This window comes from Trichosurus vulpecula, chromosome 5 (assembly GCF_011100635.1).
Source record: "Trichosurus vulpecula isolate mTriVul1 chromosome 5, mTriVul1.pri, whole genome shotgun sequence".
NCBI lineage: Eukaryota > Metazoa > Chordata > Mammalia > Diprotodontia > Phalangeridae > Trichosurus > Trichosurus vulpecula.
In genome coordinates this window covers 220080001-220096659 of record NC_050577.1, presented here as the reverse complement: position 1 = coordinate 220096659, position 16659 = coordinate 220080001, and the positions used below count along the sequence as shown (strand labels likewise).

At 41.2% G+C, this 16659-nt stretch overlaps 1 protein-coding gene across 3 annotated transcripts in view; it reads right to left on the bottom strand.

Moving 5' to 3' along the window:
- The window catches only part of CEP83 (centrosomal protein 83), a 120659-nt gene that overhangs the window by 3599 nt on the left and 100401 nt on the right, over nt 1–16659 (bottom strand). For all 3 annotated transcript variants that reach the window (XM_036761802.1, XM_036761800.1, XM_036761801.1), the window contains 3 exons: nt 11213–11288; nt 8048–8205; nt 5908–6037 (listed from right to left, as the gene is read on the bottom strand). In XM_036761802.1, coding sequence (XP_036617697.1) covers nt 5908–6037; nt 8048–8205; nt 11213–11288 — 364 coding nt within the window. The remainder of the gene's footprint in view (nt 1–5907; nt 6038–8047; nt 8206–11212; nt 11289–16659) is intronic.

The window sequence follows — 16659 nt, the reverse complement described above, 5'->3', positions numbered from 1 at the left end:
TGGAACCTCATTGTAAAGGCATTTTCCAAAAATCTATAAACAGCTATGAGACTAAAGTCAAAGCTAAAAATATCTCTTAAAAGGACTGAATTGTTAAAAAATATACAAGGTAATTTAACAGCCATACCTAACTTTATTAAGAAAAATATTTCTGAAAATTAACTTTTGTTCATGTAAACCTTATTTAAAATTACATGAGGAAAAAAATCTCTTTTTAATGAAAGGGCTAACTAGGTAATTTCTTTAAATAAAGGAATAATTACTGCTACAACTGTAAATAATTCCGTTTTGTAAAACTGCAGCACATGTGTAACGTCTAAGTAGAGAAAGACTATTACAAATATTAGATTGTTCACTTCTACTAATTGCAGGCTCCAAGTCTTGTGCTGCGTTTTAGAAAAAGGAATCACTGAATATGGCATCAGTTCTTTTAGGACCTATGTGGAATATGATGTGGCCCATTAGAGCACTCTATTTGTTCTCATTATTTTTTTAAAAAATGATGGATACTAGCATATTAAGTAATCAGCAACACCATCCATTAACAAGCATTTGAAAAGGGTCTATCGTAGGCAGGCCTGGGTTCTCAGGATGCAAGGAGTCAGACCAACAGACATGTGACAGATCCCCCCAAAGATTAAAAGACAACACAAGACAAGGGAAGAGGCTAAGTGCACCTGAGTGCTATGGGAGCTCAGGAGTGCATGTGGGCTGGTTCTGCAGAAGGTGGGAAATGAGGTGGACCTTGGCAGAAGGGCAGCAAAGTCACACCTGGAGAGGAAAAGCACTATTGCACATTAGGTTCCCAGAACAATGAGGGGGGTCCTTTGAATCTATGGGGACAATGGGAGACCACACAACCCAGCCCCCTGGCTCTATGGATGAGGCAACGGAGACCCAGAGAGGGAGCCCCTGGCTCCAGCACTAAGCAGAAGAGTTGAAACTAAGTCCTACTACTCCAAATCCAGTGTTTTTTCTAGTCTATTGCAATAGCTTCTGGGGGAGCAAAGTTTTTTAGGGAAAGATAAAGCTAGAGTTAAAAATATATACTACAGAATTTGTAAACTAGGCATCAAATGTTTGACTCCATGGCCCTTTCTATCTAGACAAATGCAATGGGGTCAGTTCTCTTCCAGCCTGCCCTCTGCTTCATAGCAACAAAGAGCTAGAGCCAGGAGAGACTCCTCATTTTAGAGGCAAGGACACAGAGGTCCAGAGGGGTCAGAAAGTCACACAGGGATCAGATATCAGTATAATCAGTGAACATTTATTAAGCACCTACTATGTGCCAGGCACTGTGCTAAGTGCTGGGAGATAGTCTATCCCTGCCCTGAAGGAGCTTATAGTCAAAAGAGGGAGACAACAAGCAAATACGTACAAACAAGCTATATACAGGATAAATGAGAAATAATGAGCAGAGGGAAGGCACTGGAATTAAAAGATTGAAGACTCTGTGTTGGGGAATAATGCAGAAAAAGACTGGAAAGGTAGGAGGGAGCTTTGAATGCCAAAGAGAGCTTTTCATATTTGATCCTGGAGGGCACAGAGATCCACTGGAGTTTACGGAGCAGGGGAGTGGCATGCTCAGGCTTGTGCTTTAGGAAAATCACTTTGATGGCTGGAAGGAGGATGGATTGGAGTGGGGAGACACCAGAGGCAGGCAGACCCACCAGCAACCACTGCCATAGTCCAGGGGTAAGGTGGTGAGGGCTTGTACTAGAGTGGGCCCAGGCAATGTCAGAGGAAAGAAGGGGACATATCTGGGAGATGCTGACAGGCCTTGGTGACAACTTGGCTATGGGGAGTGAGAGATAGGGAGGGGTCCAGGATGACTCCTAGGTTTTGAACCAGAGGACTGGGAGGATGCTGCTGCCTTCTACAATAACAGGGAAAGTAGGAGGGGGTTGGGCTTAGGGGGGAAGATAAGATCTATTTTGTACATACTAAGTTTAAGATGTCTACTGGATATCCAGTTTAAGATGTCTGAAAAGCAGTTGGAGATGTGAGACTGGAGGTCAGCAGAGAGATTGGGGAAGGTTAAGTAGGTTTGAGAATCATCAGCATAGAGATGGTAATTATAATCAGGGAAGCTGATGGGATCACCAAGTAAAGCACTGTGGAAGGAAAAGAGAAGAGATCCTTGGACAGAACCCCCAGGGACAGCTACTGTTAGAAGGCATGATGTGGAGGAGGACCCAGCAAAGGAGACGGAGGAGTGGTCAGATAGGCAGAAGGAGAACCAGGAGAGGGGGGGTGTCCCAAAAAAACTAGAGAAGAGGAGAAGGTGATCAAGAGTGATCAGAAGTCTGAAGAGAGTTAAAAGAGAATGAGAAAAGGTATTTGGCAATTAAACAGTTTCAGTGGTTAAGGTTGGAGGTTGGAAGCCAAGACTGTAAAAGGTTAGGGGATTCAAACACAGGTTGTTTGATTCCCCTAAGGTTGGAAGGGACTTTGGCAGCCACCTAATCCAGTGATTTATAAAGTGGGCTATGTCATGAATCCTAGGGTAAATAATCAGAGAGGGAAGATGGGTCATGTCTCACCCCAAGGCTCATCGATGTTATCTCCAACACGACTCCTACCATCCCTTCATCCATTACTGTTTAACATTCCCCCAACTCCACACGCTCCCCAGATGACCCCTAATGGTTGTCCAAGCTCCAAACCTCTCCCTTACACCACCCAATTATGCCCTCACAGCTGACCACGATCTGGGTACCTGCAAACCCTCAAGAGCTCTATGGGGACCAGTGTGAAAGTCCCTCTTCCCTGCCCTCAAGGCCCCCTCGTGGTTGATGCAGGTGCTATTTGGACAGGAGGGGCTCTGCACTCAGGGGAAGTGGCTGGTGAGTAACAGCTCTGCCTCACCACTTTTCCTTCAGCAGCGAGAGGGAGCTATGTTGTGTGAGCTGCAATCTGCACTGCCCATCTCATGACACTGTTTTTTCCTCCAAACCAACCCCTCTCAGTCTCCCGGGTTCTCAACATTCTCTTTACTCTTGCCTCCTACCCTCCAATGAAACTGCTCTCTCCAAACCTGCCAGTGATTTCTACTGCCGATCTGTAAGCCTTTCCTCAATCTCCATCCTGCTCGGCCTCTCTAGTGTCTGACACCATTGCTCATGCTCTCCTTCTAGAGGCTTCCTCTCTTACTTCTCCAGGCTACCGAAGATAATATGTGTATCACCTCTAAAAATTCCTATCTGCACACTTAAAAAAACTTGGAAATAGAATTTTAGGATCTGCTTAAACATCTTCTGAAGGGTTCCAGTGGGTTTTGAACCCATTTGTCAAAAAATACAAAACCTTTCATGTAGCTTGTTTATAAGAACGAGCAACTGACATCAGGGAAGATGGAAATTTACTAGCTGAGATTCAGCGATAACTTTTGAATTACTGGAGGATGGGGTTGAAAAATGAGTACTGTGATTTAGTAAGCAGAGCCAAAGATATACATTCCATGTAGATTTATGCAAGTTTGTGAGGTATCTTTTTCAGCTGACAATCATTAAAACCAAGTTATCAAGATAAGCTAAACTTAGAAGCAGATGCTTGAATTGCTAGAACACAAAGTGTTTACCAAGATCTTAAAAAAAAAACATCTTCAATCACACTGCTGTCCCTAAAAATACCATTATTTGAGTGACAGCAAACAGGCTTTCTATACCATTAATAAATGAAATAACATTTTATCTTTCTCACATTCTTAAAGTTTCTATTTTCTGTAAGTTACAAAATGTTCTAACACAAATGTTATAACCTAAGTAAATATTCATATTTTTCAGATGCATATTTGAAAATAATTTTACTGATAGAGGTATGTGACCAAAAAAATGTGAAGACTACTGAACTACTCCAAATCCATTAACAGATGAGGAAACTGAGGCCCAACAGATTTAAACGACTGGCTTCCAAAGAATGGCAGTGGCATACACGTGATTTGCTTTGGTGGCCTAAGTTACCACTGGATGTCACTTTTGCCCCAGGGTCATAAACCCCACACCAACTGAATAATTGAAGAAGTTTCTAACTAAGATAAATGAAAGCTTCCTCGAGAAAAGTTAATGCCAGCTCTCTTTATGTCAAGCAAAGTGAACAGAATTTGTTCTCCCGCATTCTAGGGCTTAAACCAGTAAAAGATGGTTGTGTGATGAAATCGTCTTGGACCAGGGAAAATCTAGACACCACTAGTACCACACACAGTCACCATGATAGATAGCAAAGAGACATAAGAAAAGTACATATACAAGCAACAATTCTTATACTCAGACGAGAAACCACTTCTATTCATTATTTCACTGCTATTAACTTTGTTACTGCAGGAAGAAAAAAGTGGCAGGAAGTCTGAAAGTGAGATAGAAATGCACTAGACTCTTAAGCCACCTGCGCAGTGACCCCAGGGATGATGACTTTGGGGATGATGTTTACATACATATACAGGCAGTTCCCAAGTTAAGAACAATTCATAAATAGGGAACTGATGCCTAAACAGTGTGTCCTGTCTTCTCTAATTGAGAACACTTGGGAAGAGAGGAACCTATTGCATTGCCTTCTTAAACTAAAGGGGTGTAGAAATATCAGTAGAGCTAGGTGTTAGTCTCAGTTCTACCACTAATTAGCTGTGTTACTTTGGTCAAATCATTCCACCCTCTTTGTGGTATGGTTGTGGTATCCTCACTGCTAAATGAAAGGACTAGATTTAGGTCATCTCTAAGGCCCATTCCAGTTCTGTCTGTAAAAATTTGAGAACTAGGAGAATCAGTATGGTAATGGTGGCAGCAATGTCTAGCTGATCCTGCCCCTGACATCACCATCTCTCACCACTGCTATGAGAGCCAATCACATGCTGACATGAAAGGAGGGCGGACGGAAGTATAAGAATCTTCTGAACTCATCCTGTCACTCTTGTTCTCAGAGGTCCTCACTGAGTATAGGCTACAGCGGCTCGTACCCACCATGCATCTCTCCACTGCCTTCTGTGTGATACTAATTTTTATTCTTCAGACAACTATATTCCATGTCTCACTACACATGGCAACACCAATAGGACAAGTGTATTTTTTTCCCCTTAGAACAATCAAATAAATAGTGGTGATGGATAATTGAAATACTACGCTTCAGGTATATTATGGGTGTGTGTATATATATGTATGTATACACATACACACACACACACACATGTACATGCGTGCGTGTGTGTGTGTTTTTTCCCCACAGAGGCTGGCCTCAGAACCTAAGCAGCCAGTGGAGAAATGGCAAGCTGTCATGGAAAGAGAAGGAAGTGTAGGTGTCAGCGGTCCTGCGTGGCTGCTTTCTATGTGACTGTCTGTGTGACTTGGCCTAAGCCACTTCTATAAGACAGACTCTTCTAGCTCTAAAGCCTGTAATCCATTTACAAACATTTTTATTTTTCTCTGGCAAAATGCACTGAATTGCAAATAACTGACTTGTAAATGAACCTGCTCATCCTGTCCCACTCTTGTAAAGTTGACTAAATAAAATCATATTTAAACACAAAAATAAGCATGCCCTAAAAACCTTATTCTCAAAATAAATTGCTTAAGAGCCCTGCAAGTCTTAAAGCAAGGTATAATATTGCTATTATTACTACTGTTGTTAGTACGATAATGGGAAGACTAGGTGGTGCAGTGGATAGACCTATGGGCCTGGAGTCAGGAAGACTCACTCATCTTCCAGAGTTCAAATCTGGCCCCAGACATTAGTTATGTGACCCTGGGCAAGTCCCTTAACTATCTGCCTCAGTTTCCTCATCTGTCAAATGAGCTGGCACAGGAAATGACAAACCACCCCAGTATCTTTGCCAAGAAAACTCCAAATGGATTCATGAAAAGTTGGACAAAACTGAACAACAACATTATCGATACCAATAAGTCGTCACTAGCTTGCCTTTTTTTGAGCAAGTGCAGCTCGCTGCAGTTTCTCTTTGGCCTGGCTGTACTTCTCTTCTTTTTCTTTGATACGTTCATGAAGTTTATGCTTTTCTTCCAACCATTCTACCCGCTTCTCTTCCAAAGAACTGTCAAAAATAAATTTGGAAAAAAAAATTTTTTTTAAGAATTCACATTCCTAAACAACCTAAGATTATATTGACATTTTAACAGTCCACTCACTACTAAGTTTCACTACAGAATCACAGATCATGAAAGCTGGAGAGGATCTTAGGGGACCATCTAGTCCAAACCTCTTTCTGACAGTTCAGCAAATGCAGTCCTTGAGAAATGAAAAGAGCTACTTAGGCCTCCTGATTCTTAGGCCAAGAAGGAGGTAGAGTGGCATGATGGAGAGAGTGATAAACCTGGCAGTTGGGAAGAGCTAGGTTCAAATCCTGATTCTGACTTTTTAGCTATGAGACCATGGTCAAATCACTTGACCTCTTCAAGGTTTCCTCATCTGCAAACATTAAAATAACTCTCGTGATAGCACTGAAATCTTAATTTCTCTCAACCAATGCATATCACAGCCCATCCTTGGGGACCCTTATTCTCAATCTCCCATAAGCTCACTAGAGGAGGTCCACCCACCACACCAAAGGTGTTGCTTGGTTGCATCTGACCTGAGGCTGCCCAGGGGCCTCCTCCTCCTCACCACATGACCCATGGATGATGGCATCCTTCACTCTTGTTCTTCAGTGAGTGCCCCTTCAGGGCTCTGAGCTGCCTCCTACATGCACATGCACATGAATCTGTTATGTGCCTCTCCCCTGCCTTCTGGCTGATTTTCTTTTACACCTTCAGGGACAGTTGTACTTCACAACCCATGACCACACAGCAACAACTACAGAAGGCTAGGATTAAAACCATAGGCCTTTGCTTTCATGAGAAGCTCAGAATCATTAAGTGAGCTCCACACTGAAGGCAATCCAGCCTGCTGTCCTCATGCTATTCAACTTGGTGCCTAAATCATAGTTGGTAAAAGGAGTTAATAATATCTGCAGCCTCTTACCCCACAAGGCTGTTGTGCAGATCAAATGTGCACTGATATCCCTTACCGTCACCACCATTGTCACTTCCACCATACAAAGCAGTTCCTGGGCCTTTTTTCCCACATCAGCACATTTATTCTCTAGATGAAGTTGCCCACAGTAATTTGACACTGATGGGTGTATGAGACTGGTCAAGTGTGTATTCCCTCAACCCTCTCTGAGCTTCTGCTTCTTCATGGATAGGACAGGGAGGACTGGAATGGATGATTTCCACCTTCTCTGAAAACTCTACCTCTGATTTTCCTCCAAGAGTGTATGTTGCCTTCTCTCATCCATGCCCTCCTCTAAATCTTCTACAAGGAATCCATCCAACATCCTGGGGCCTGTTTCTGGATGTTTCATGAAAAACAACAGGGAAGACCGGCTATTCGTTGATTATCCCACTGAATCCCTAGACAGTTGACTCACTTCCTCTCTCATCATGTATTTACTTCTCTGAGAGCATCTTTTCGGCGGCTTCTCCAGGTTCATTTTTGCAGCTCATTTTTCAGAACCAATGGCTTACTTAGATAGGTCAGATTGGGGCTGCCTCAATTGTGCTCCACAGCTTCTCATTTAGCACTGACAGTAATCTCTGTTTGAACAGGTACATGGCATGAATGTCCACTAGGATGCCTGGAAATTACTTCTACAAGGGCTACCAGGTGTTTCCTATCTGCTAACACAGAAGCATGTCCACCACGCCCAGCACTTCATGCCTTTTTATTAAAGAAAGCATTCAATGAAGTGAACAAAAGAATGATTTGTATAATATTGTACAAATCAATATCAATATCATAAAGATTTATAAACTCTGACTCGCCCCAGTTCCCAAGGATTCAAGCTGAAACATGCTATCTCCCTGCAGATGGAGAGCTGTGGGACTCAGAGGACGGTTTCACTCTCACTCATTCTCTCTCTTTCCTCCTATTTCTATGTCTATGTGGGTGTGCATGTGTGTGTGTGTGCACACACACGTATACATCTATGTGTATGCAACAAATGCCAAGCCTGTTGGGAAAAGCGCTGTGCATCATTCATATGGAAGCTTCTAGCTGCACCTACTTTTCAGCCTCTAGCTGAGCCTTTTCTGCTTGAGTCCGTGCATTCCGGAATTCCTGTTTCAGCCTATCTAACATTTCCTTCAGCTTTCGGTTAGAATCCACCAATTCAGTCTCTGACTGTGTGAGGGAGGTAACTTGGATCTGTAAACCACTGATTTGCTTTAAAAGAAAAAGGGAAAGGAAAAACAGATGGTTATTAAATAAAAATATCAAAGATGTAAAACAGAAAGAACTTGGATGCCTCGCCCCACCAAAGTACCCCCTTGCACAGACCACAGTTGCCAGTAGCACTTTTTATGGCCAGTATCTGCCTAGCACCCACTTCCTCCCAATGAAGTGGGATGGTTGGGAAGAGAAAACAACATTACCATATTCTTGTAGCAAAATTACTCCTTGTCTCTTGAAAATATCAGGCCCTGAGTTCAGGTAAAAAGAAAATCATTCACAGTAAAAGTAATGAGTAACAGCGATCCCACTAACAAATCAGAAACCCATAAAATGCTCATACATTTTTAGCCAAAAGTTTAATACCTCTCTTCCCCCAAAAAACCTTTTGACAACTAAAAAGTTGTCAAAATTTTCTTTTCCCCCTCTTGACCAGGGGCTCTCAGATCAGTCAACTGGAAGGTGGGTCGCACCCCACCCTCATCCAAACAGCCAAGCTGTACCTGCACATCGTGGACATCCACTCCCTCTGACTATTCACATAGCCCTCACTTCCCCTCTGCATTGTCCCTTCAGCTCCTCCTGGATCCCCCTATTTCAACCTTCTCTCTTCTTCAGCCCATCTTCCATGCAGCTGCCAAAGTAATTTTCCTGAAAAACAAGTCTGAAAACACAGTCTGCCCTATTCTATCAACTCCACCAGCTTCGTGCTGATCCTAGGACCCAATCTAAACCACTCGTGGGCATTAAAGCCCTTCACAAGCTGGCCCTAACCTACCTTTAATAGCCTTGTTGTACAGGACTGCCCTTCCTGCATCCTATGCACCAAGCCAGGTCCTCACACTCAAACAAAGACACAACTAAGCAGCCAAACACAAACAGGAAAGTAAGGGATGGCGCAGGCACTCAGCAGAACTCCAGAAAGAGGCGTGCATCTGGACTCAACACTGCTGAATGGTCATCACAGGTAATTCAATTCAGCTTAATATTTTGGCAAGTATCTTTTTGGTGTGTGATGATTGTCCATGCCCTGAGAAACAGGACTCCAAAGACTATTCCTAGAATGCTATATTGTATATCTTTTAAATAAGTATCTCCCCCACCACCTTCTTCCCCACCCCGCCCCTGCAAAGAAAAAGAAACTACATATACTTGGCTATGTATTTGATCAAATTAACTGAACAATTATTATTTCTAAGTCCACCCTACCTCCTAGGATATATATATGAAGTTTCTTTCAAAATCATGGAGCATATTTCATTACACTGTTCCAAGAAATAGTATTATTAACAAAAGCATTATATTTTTTTGTGAGAGCAAAATGATTTTTTTTTACCACTGACAATTTAAAATGCTTTTTAAAACTCATCTTTATCTCACTTTTTAACAATTTCTATTTTTTGTGCATCTCCTATAATCTATATATTAGTACAGTAATAGGGTAGGTTAGGAATAGGGATTATAACTGTGATTTCATTGCTGTAGGGAGCTCCCCTCCCAAGTGAGGAAATTCCCTCCACCAATGCAATTAGGTACCTTCTCTGCAAGTTATAGTCTTATAGAGCTGCTTAGAGCAGTGAGGAGGTAAGTGACTTGTCCACAGCCACAAAACCTGTATGTGTTTGGGGCAGAATTTGAAATCCAATCTTCCCTTCACAACCACATTTCTGTTTCCTACAGCCACTGACTATAGATGCACATTAGTGTGTGTCTGTAAATGTCTGTATAAATACAAATGTATACATATACAGACGTGTATACACACATAATTTATAAATGTTGTTCAGTCACTTCAGTTGATTCTGACTCTGTGACCTCCACATGAGGTTTTCTTGGCAAAGATACCAGAGTAGTTTGCCATTTCCTTCCCCAATTCATTTTACAGCTGAGGAAACTGAGGCAAACATGGTGAAATGACTTGCCCAGGCTCACACAGCTAGTCAGTATCTGAGGCCAGATTTGAACTCAGGTGTTCCTGACTCCAGGCACAGCACTCTATCCACTGAGCTACCTAGCCGCCCCTCAATTTAGAAAATATATCTATATATGCATATAGATATAGATATATATTAGGAATATACTCAATTTTTTTTCTGATGGGGTACACAATCAAAAACTTTTGGAGAGCACTGCTATAGACTTTTATTTGCCTATATAACAAAGGACAAAAAATGCAGGTGTATGCATGTTTAACAAGCAAACGTCCATGGAATGCCTGAAATGGTCTCTGCGCTCTCCCCCATCCTGGAATGAAGAACTACAAAGATAGCTAAATGAAAAGGCAGTTTTAAAAAACCCTCACCAGCCACAGGCAAATCAGGCTAAAAGTAAACAATACCAGCTAACTCCTCTGCAACCGCTTGATTAAGAAACTAGCTACACTGGAATGCAATGTGGCCAAGCATCTACATGAAGTCCTAAGCAGAATCCCAAAAGGAGCTTCCCTTTCACTTTAAAGCACTGTATGACCTTATCCAAATCTTTTGTTTTCTGTCTGAAATTTTTTAATGATAAAATTAATGTTTCTGAAAATACCATATTGCCTTAGCTCTTGAGGATACAGTAACAATAAAATGAAAACTAAAACAAAACAAAACTAGATTTACCTGTGACTCACCTGAAGTAAGTTAAAATTCTATGCAATCTGGGGCTGTGGTTTGAAACAAGACCATACTGATTACAAATCAGCAGATAAGTATCTTAAGAAAGTACCAGAGGGCAACAGCAACTTCCTAGACTAAAGCTGAAACTTTAGAAATCGAACCCACCGACATATTAGCAACTGCAGTGATGGAGTTTTTACAATGATAAAATCTAAAGATGCTCAGTCTCCTTGAGGACAGAGGACTGTCTTTTGCCTTTTTTTGTATCCACAGGCCTCAGCGCAGTGTCTGGCACACAGTAGGTACTTAATAAATGTTCACTGACTTAGCTGAGACTGTCTGAATCAGACCTTTAAACAAGCAATTAAAATGTTAACCAACACTCAATAAGCTCTTACCTGTTTAAGATCAGCATTTTCAGTTTTTTCTTTTTCTACATTCTCATTAGCAATCATCTGCTGCTGAAGCTTCATTCTAAAAATTGGACAATGAGACAAAGAATGTTGCTGAGAACTAACAGTATGATGAATTAATAATTTATAGTCCAATGGTAGGCTTTTAGTAAAGTCAGATATTGAAAGGTCACTCCTTCTTTACAGAAAGACCATCCTGCCCAGTTACTGCACATGGACACTACACACCCTGGGAGGTGCTACCACACAGAACCTCAATCCTCAAGGTGCCAGCCAGTACAAAAGTAGGAAAGAACATTTTAGATCTTTTGGTCAAAATGTCAGCTTTACAGGAGAGAGAGGAGAGGAAAGTGGGGATCCCACATGGGGGGCACATATACAAATGTCTCCCTATAGACAGAATGGTTAGCCTAGGGAGCAGAGTGTTATGGCCGGTTTAAATATTTCTTTCTCTTTCCTCCTCAAACTCAAAGCACTTATTTTCTATGCCACTCATTGGGCCATTTGTTGCTACAAGAGAGTGAGGCATTGTGAATAGTACTGGACTTACAACCAGTAAGATGTGGGTTCAAATCTTGCCTCTAGCACTTGATAAATCTGACCCTGGGAAATTCATTTAACCTCTCTGAAAATTCCCTAGAATTTATCTACTAAGTCACAGCTGTGGTCTGCTGTTGGTGGTAATGGAGTGAAATAACTTGGGAATGAAATAAGCATTAGAGTGTGACTTTGGCTGCAGGAGACTATAGACGCAATAGCCTGGAGCCTGAAAGGTTCCTCATTCAGGGGAGTCTCAACAAGGAGCAAACATAGCCTCAGCTATTCAGTATGAAGGTGCAGAGCTAGCTAAAAAGAGGGGGACAGGATGAAAGAAGGACAAATGGGGAATAGGATGGAGGGAAATACACAATAATCATAGCTGTGAAAATAATTTTATAGCAAGTTTCTCATAAAGGCCTCATCTCTCAAATATATAGAGAATGGAGTCAAATTTTTAAGATTACAAGTCATTCCTCAGTTTATAAATGGTCAAAAGACATGAACAGGAGGTTTTCAAAAGAAATCAAAGCTATCTACAGTCATATGAAAAAATGCTCTAAATCACTATTAGAGAAATGCAAATTAAAAACTCTGTGGTACCACCTCACACCTATCAGATTGACTAATATGACAGAAAAGGAAAATGATAAAAAGTTGGAGGGGAGGTGGAAATATTGGAACACTAAAGCACTGTTGGTGAAGTTGTGAAGAGTTCTGGAGAGCAATTTGGAACTATGCCCAAAGAGGTTATAAAACCATACATACCCTTTGACCCAGCAATACCCAGTTGATGGGGAACAGCCAAACAAATTGTGGTATATGATTGTGATGGAATACTATTGTACTATAAGAAATGTTGAGCAGGACGGTTTCAGAAAAACCTAGGAAGACTTATATGAACTGATACAAAGTGAAGTGATCAGAAGCAGGAGAACATTGTACCCGGTAACAGAAATATTTTATGATGACCATCTCTGAACAATTTAGCTCTTCTCAGCAATATAAGGATCCAAGACACTGAATGGGCCTATGATGAAAAATGCTATCCACCTCCAGAGAGAGAACTAAAGGGAGTCTGAATGCAAGTCAAAGCATACTTTTTAAAACTTTATTTCCTTTTTTTGGTTTTTTTTTTTTGGTCTGTGTTTCCTTTCACAATATGACTAATATGGAAATGTTTATATGACTGCACATGTTTAAGTATCAAGATGCTTGCCTTCTCAAGGAGGGGGGAGAATTTGAAACTCAAATTTTTTTTTAAAAAAACAAATGCTAAAAATTGTTTTTACATGTAACTGCAAAAAGACTTTTTAAAAAGTTACCAATCATGTAAGATAAAGACCTCATCTCAAACCTCAGCTTTCTTGACCTCTCAGCATGTGATACTGCCCTCCTCCTAAATAATCTCTTTGAGTTTTCCTAACCATTCTCTCTCCTCATTCTCCTCCAACCTGTCTGATCGATCCTTCTGAGTCTCTTTTGCTGGACCTTCATCCACATTATACCCACTTACCACAGGTGCCCTCCCTCAAGGCCCTCTTCTCTTTTCTACTCTCTCACTGGACCTCATCAATGCCAATGGAATTCAATTATCATCTTTATGACTCTTGGGTTTCTTTGGCCCTACTCTCCTTCCTGAGTTCTAGTCCATTGTTCCCAGCTTTCTATTGGGCATTTCAGACTGGATTTCCTATAGGCATTTTAAAACAGAACTTCTTATATTTTGGCTATGATGTTCTTGGGAGTTTTCATTTTATTACTGCTTTCAAGAAGTTTGTTTCCATTTTCCCTTTGTCCTCTGATTCTAATAAGTCTGGACAGTTTTCCTTCATTGTTTTTCTTTTTTTAAAATTTTAGGGCAATTGGGGTTAAGTGATTTGCCCAAGGTCACACACCTAGTGTGTCAAGTGTCTGAGGCCACATTTGAACTCAGGTCCTCCTGACTCCAGGACTGGTACTCTACTCACTGTGCCACCTAGCTGCCCCTTTCTTTCATCATTTCTTAAACTATGATATCCAAGTTCTTTCTTTTTGGTCATGGCCATCATGTAATTCAGTAAATTTTAAATTACCTCTCTTTGATCTGTTTTTAGATCAGTTGCTTGTGACAGTATTTACTTGATATTTATAATGTTACATTATTAAATGCTTGTTAGATGTGTTAGCTAGTCTATAAAGAAAAACATGCAAGATTCATTTAAAGTAGATGAAAGATCGCTTCAGAGAGGTTGGCACCAGCAACTCAAAGGATCATGAATACATGTTGCAATACAACATACATGTTGTCTACATGCTATTTTTTCAGTCTTCTGACTTTGTCTTAATATTTCTTATTTTCTCATAGATTCAATAAATTCTGTTTAGCCCAATCTAGTTTTCAGAGGGTCTAATACTGAGGCAAAGTTTTGTACCTCCTGTACTAAGTTAATTCACTTTCAATCAATCCTTCAAACCTGTCATTTCTTTCCCAATAATTTTCTCTAGCACCCATTTCATTTATAATATCATTTTAAACTCTTGTTTTATTTCTTCTGGGAATTCTAGTGACTTTGTGGCTAAGCTGTGCATTTCTTTAAGGCTTTGCTTGTGTGTTTTAGAATTGTTTTCCTCTTTTAGGTATGTATCTTGGACATACCTTGATCCATAATAGCGTTTTGTCATGGAAATCTTTTGTTGTTGTTTGCTCCTTTTCCCAGTTTTACTTCCCCAACTGGGACTTAATGGTAAGGCCACGGTCTGTGTACTTCTAGTGGGAATGAAATCCAGGGCCTCATCTAGTCCTGATTTGTATTCTCTGGGGATCTTGCTAATGTGTTTTCCGGGTAATGACTACAGTATTCTTCAAGGATCTCCAGGGCAGCTCAGGTGAAAGAGATGAGAACTTCCAGTGGGTCCTAAGCAATCTGATCTTGAGCAAAGCCTGATTACTGCCCTCCTGGAAGAGCTTTCCAGGTTACAGATCCTGCATTAAGTCTCAGCAACACAACTACAGACTTGCCTCTGGGTGAAACTCCAAGAGACAAACATTGACCCCTACCTGCCTCAGTTAGCCAGAAGGCTCCACATGATCAGAGCAACAGAGCTGTAGGCCAATTTGCTGGAACCACAGCCACCAGCCTCATGACTTACCCCAAGGAAGTGTCCTAGATACAGGTCTTAGATCACAACGTCAAAGATGTTAGCCCATCCCTAGTCTGTGCCAGTGGGCTGAAGCTATGATCCATCTTTAGAGTTAGAGTGATGGAACTATGGCCCATCCCTCTTCCACAGATCTTGCCATGGTCACATGCCTATCAGTTAAATTTGTGATCTTGGCATGGATAAATGACCAACAGTGGTTTCTCCTTAGATTTTCCAATCCCTACTATATTTACTTCTTACTAGATTTTTGTTGGAGTAAATGTGAGGAGAGCTGATCTATACAACTTTCTCCTAATCCATCATCACCCTTCCCCCTAAACCCTTCAGCAATTCTGTTCCTGCCAAGTACAACACCATCCTTCCAACTGCCCAAGTTCATTACTTCAGTGTTATCCTCAGCTGCTCTCTTGCACTTATCTATCTATCCCAGATATACTGTCTGTTGCCAAATGTAATTTCTTTCCCTTCATCTCTCATAAGATCCCCCTTCTATCTACTCAGTTACCATCCTAGCTCGGGCCCTTATTACCTCTCCCTAAGACTACTATAATCATCTTCTAATCGTTCTCCCTCCCCTCCCTGCCCTCCTAACCACTCCAATCCATTCATCGACCCTGCTGGCCAAAGAGATTTTCCTAATAAATGAGTCTGGTCATGTCACCTCCCCCCAACCCTGCTCAAAGAGCTCCAGTGGGCCCCTATGACCTCTAGGATCAAACATCAAGTCTTCTGATTGATGTGTGAAGCCTTCCACGACCTGGCTCCTTACTACAGTCCCTTCCTATTCTTCTCCACATATTTTATGATCCAATCATACACTCATACTACTTGCTGCTCCTGGAACATGACACTCCCATTTCTTGACTGTGCCTTTGAACTGTTTGTCATGCCTAGAATCTTGAAATTCCTGTTTTCCATCAAGACCAGCTGAAGAACCATGTTCCCCAGAAGACTACTCATGTTCCTTCAAGCTACTAGTGCCGACCCCTCTAAGGCGATCTTTCATCTGCTTTAAATGAATCTTGCATGTTTTTCTTTAGAGACTAGCTAACACGTATATGGTGCCTTACAATTTTCTAAGGATTTTACATCTATTATTTGATCCTCACAACAACCCTATAAGGGAGATTCCATTATTTCATCCCCATTTTATAGATGAGGAAACCGAGGGCTGAGAGAGTTAAATGATTTTGACAGGTACATACTGTCAGAGGCAGTATCCAAATTCAGTTCTTCCTAACTCCAAGTCCAGTGATTTACTCACTACACTTCCTGGCTGCCTATGTGTTGTCTCCTCCACCCAAATGGAAGCTCCTTGGGGTCAGGGATTGCTTTTATTTTCTCTGTAACCTGAAAGCTTAACACAGTGCCTGGGACACGATAGCACTTAATAAATGTTTGTTGACTGATTTAAAGTGATCATCCAACTTTTCATTGTTTGAGCAAAGTTTACTGTATCAGGTTTAGGGAAAGATCAGAAGGAAAGAAGGTCTAACAAACAAAAGAATTATAGAAAAATGGCTATGTTTTAAAAATAGAAGCACTGGAGGTTCTGTAACTACAGGAAACTTCCAATTTCTTAAGTCCCTGATGGATGTTTTTAATATTCACGATGTCCCTTGCCCCTTCACTGTTTTTATGGACTTCCCCGAGATGATCCAAGTGATTTTCAAAGGTGTGGGGGGAAGGGATGGTATACGGTGGCATGTCATATCGCTCCCTAGAAGCCTAGTTAAGCTATTAAGACTAAC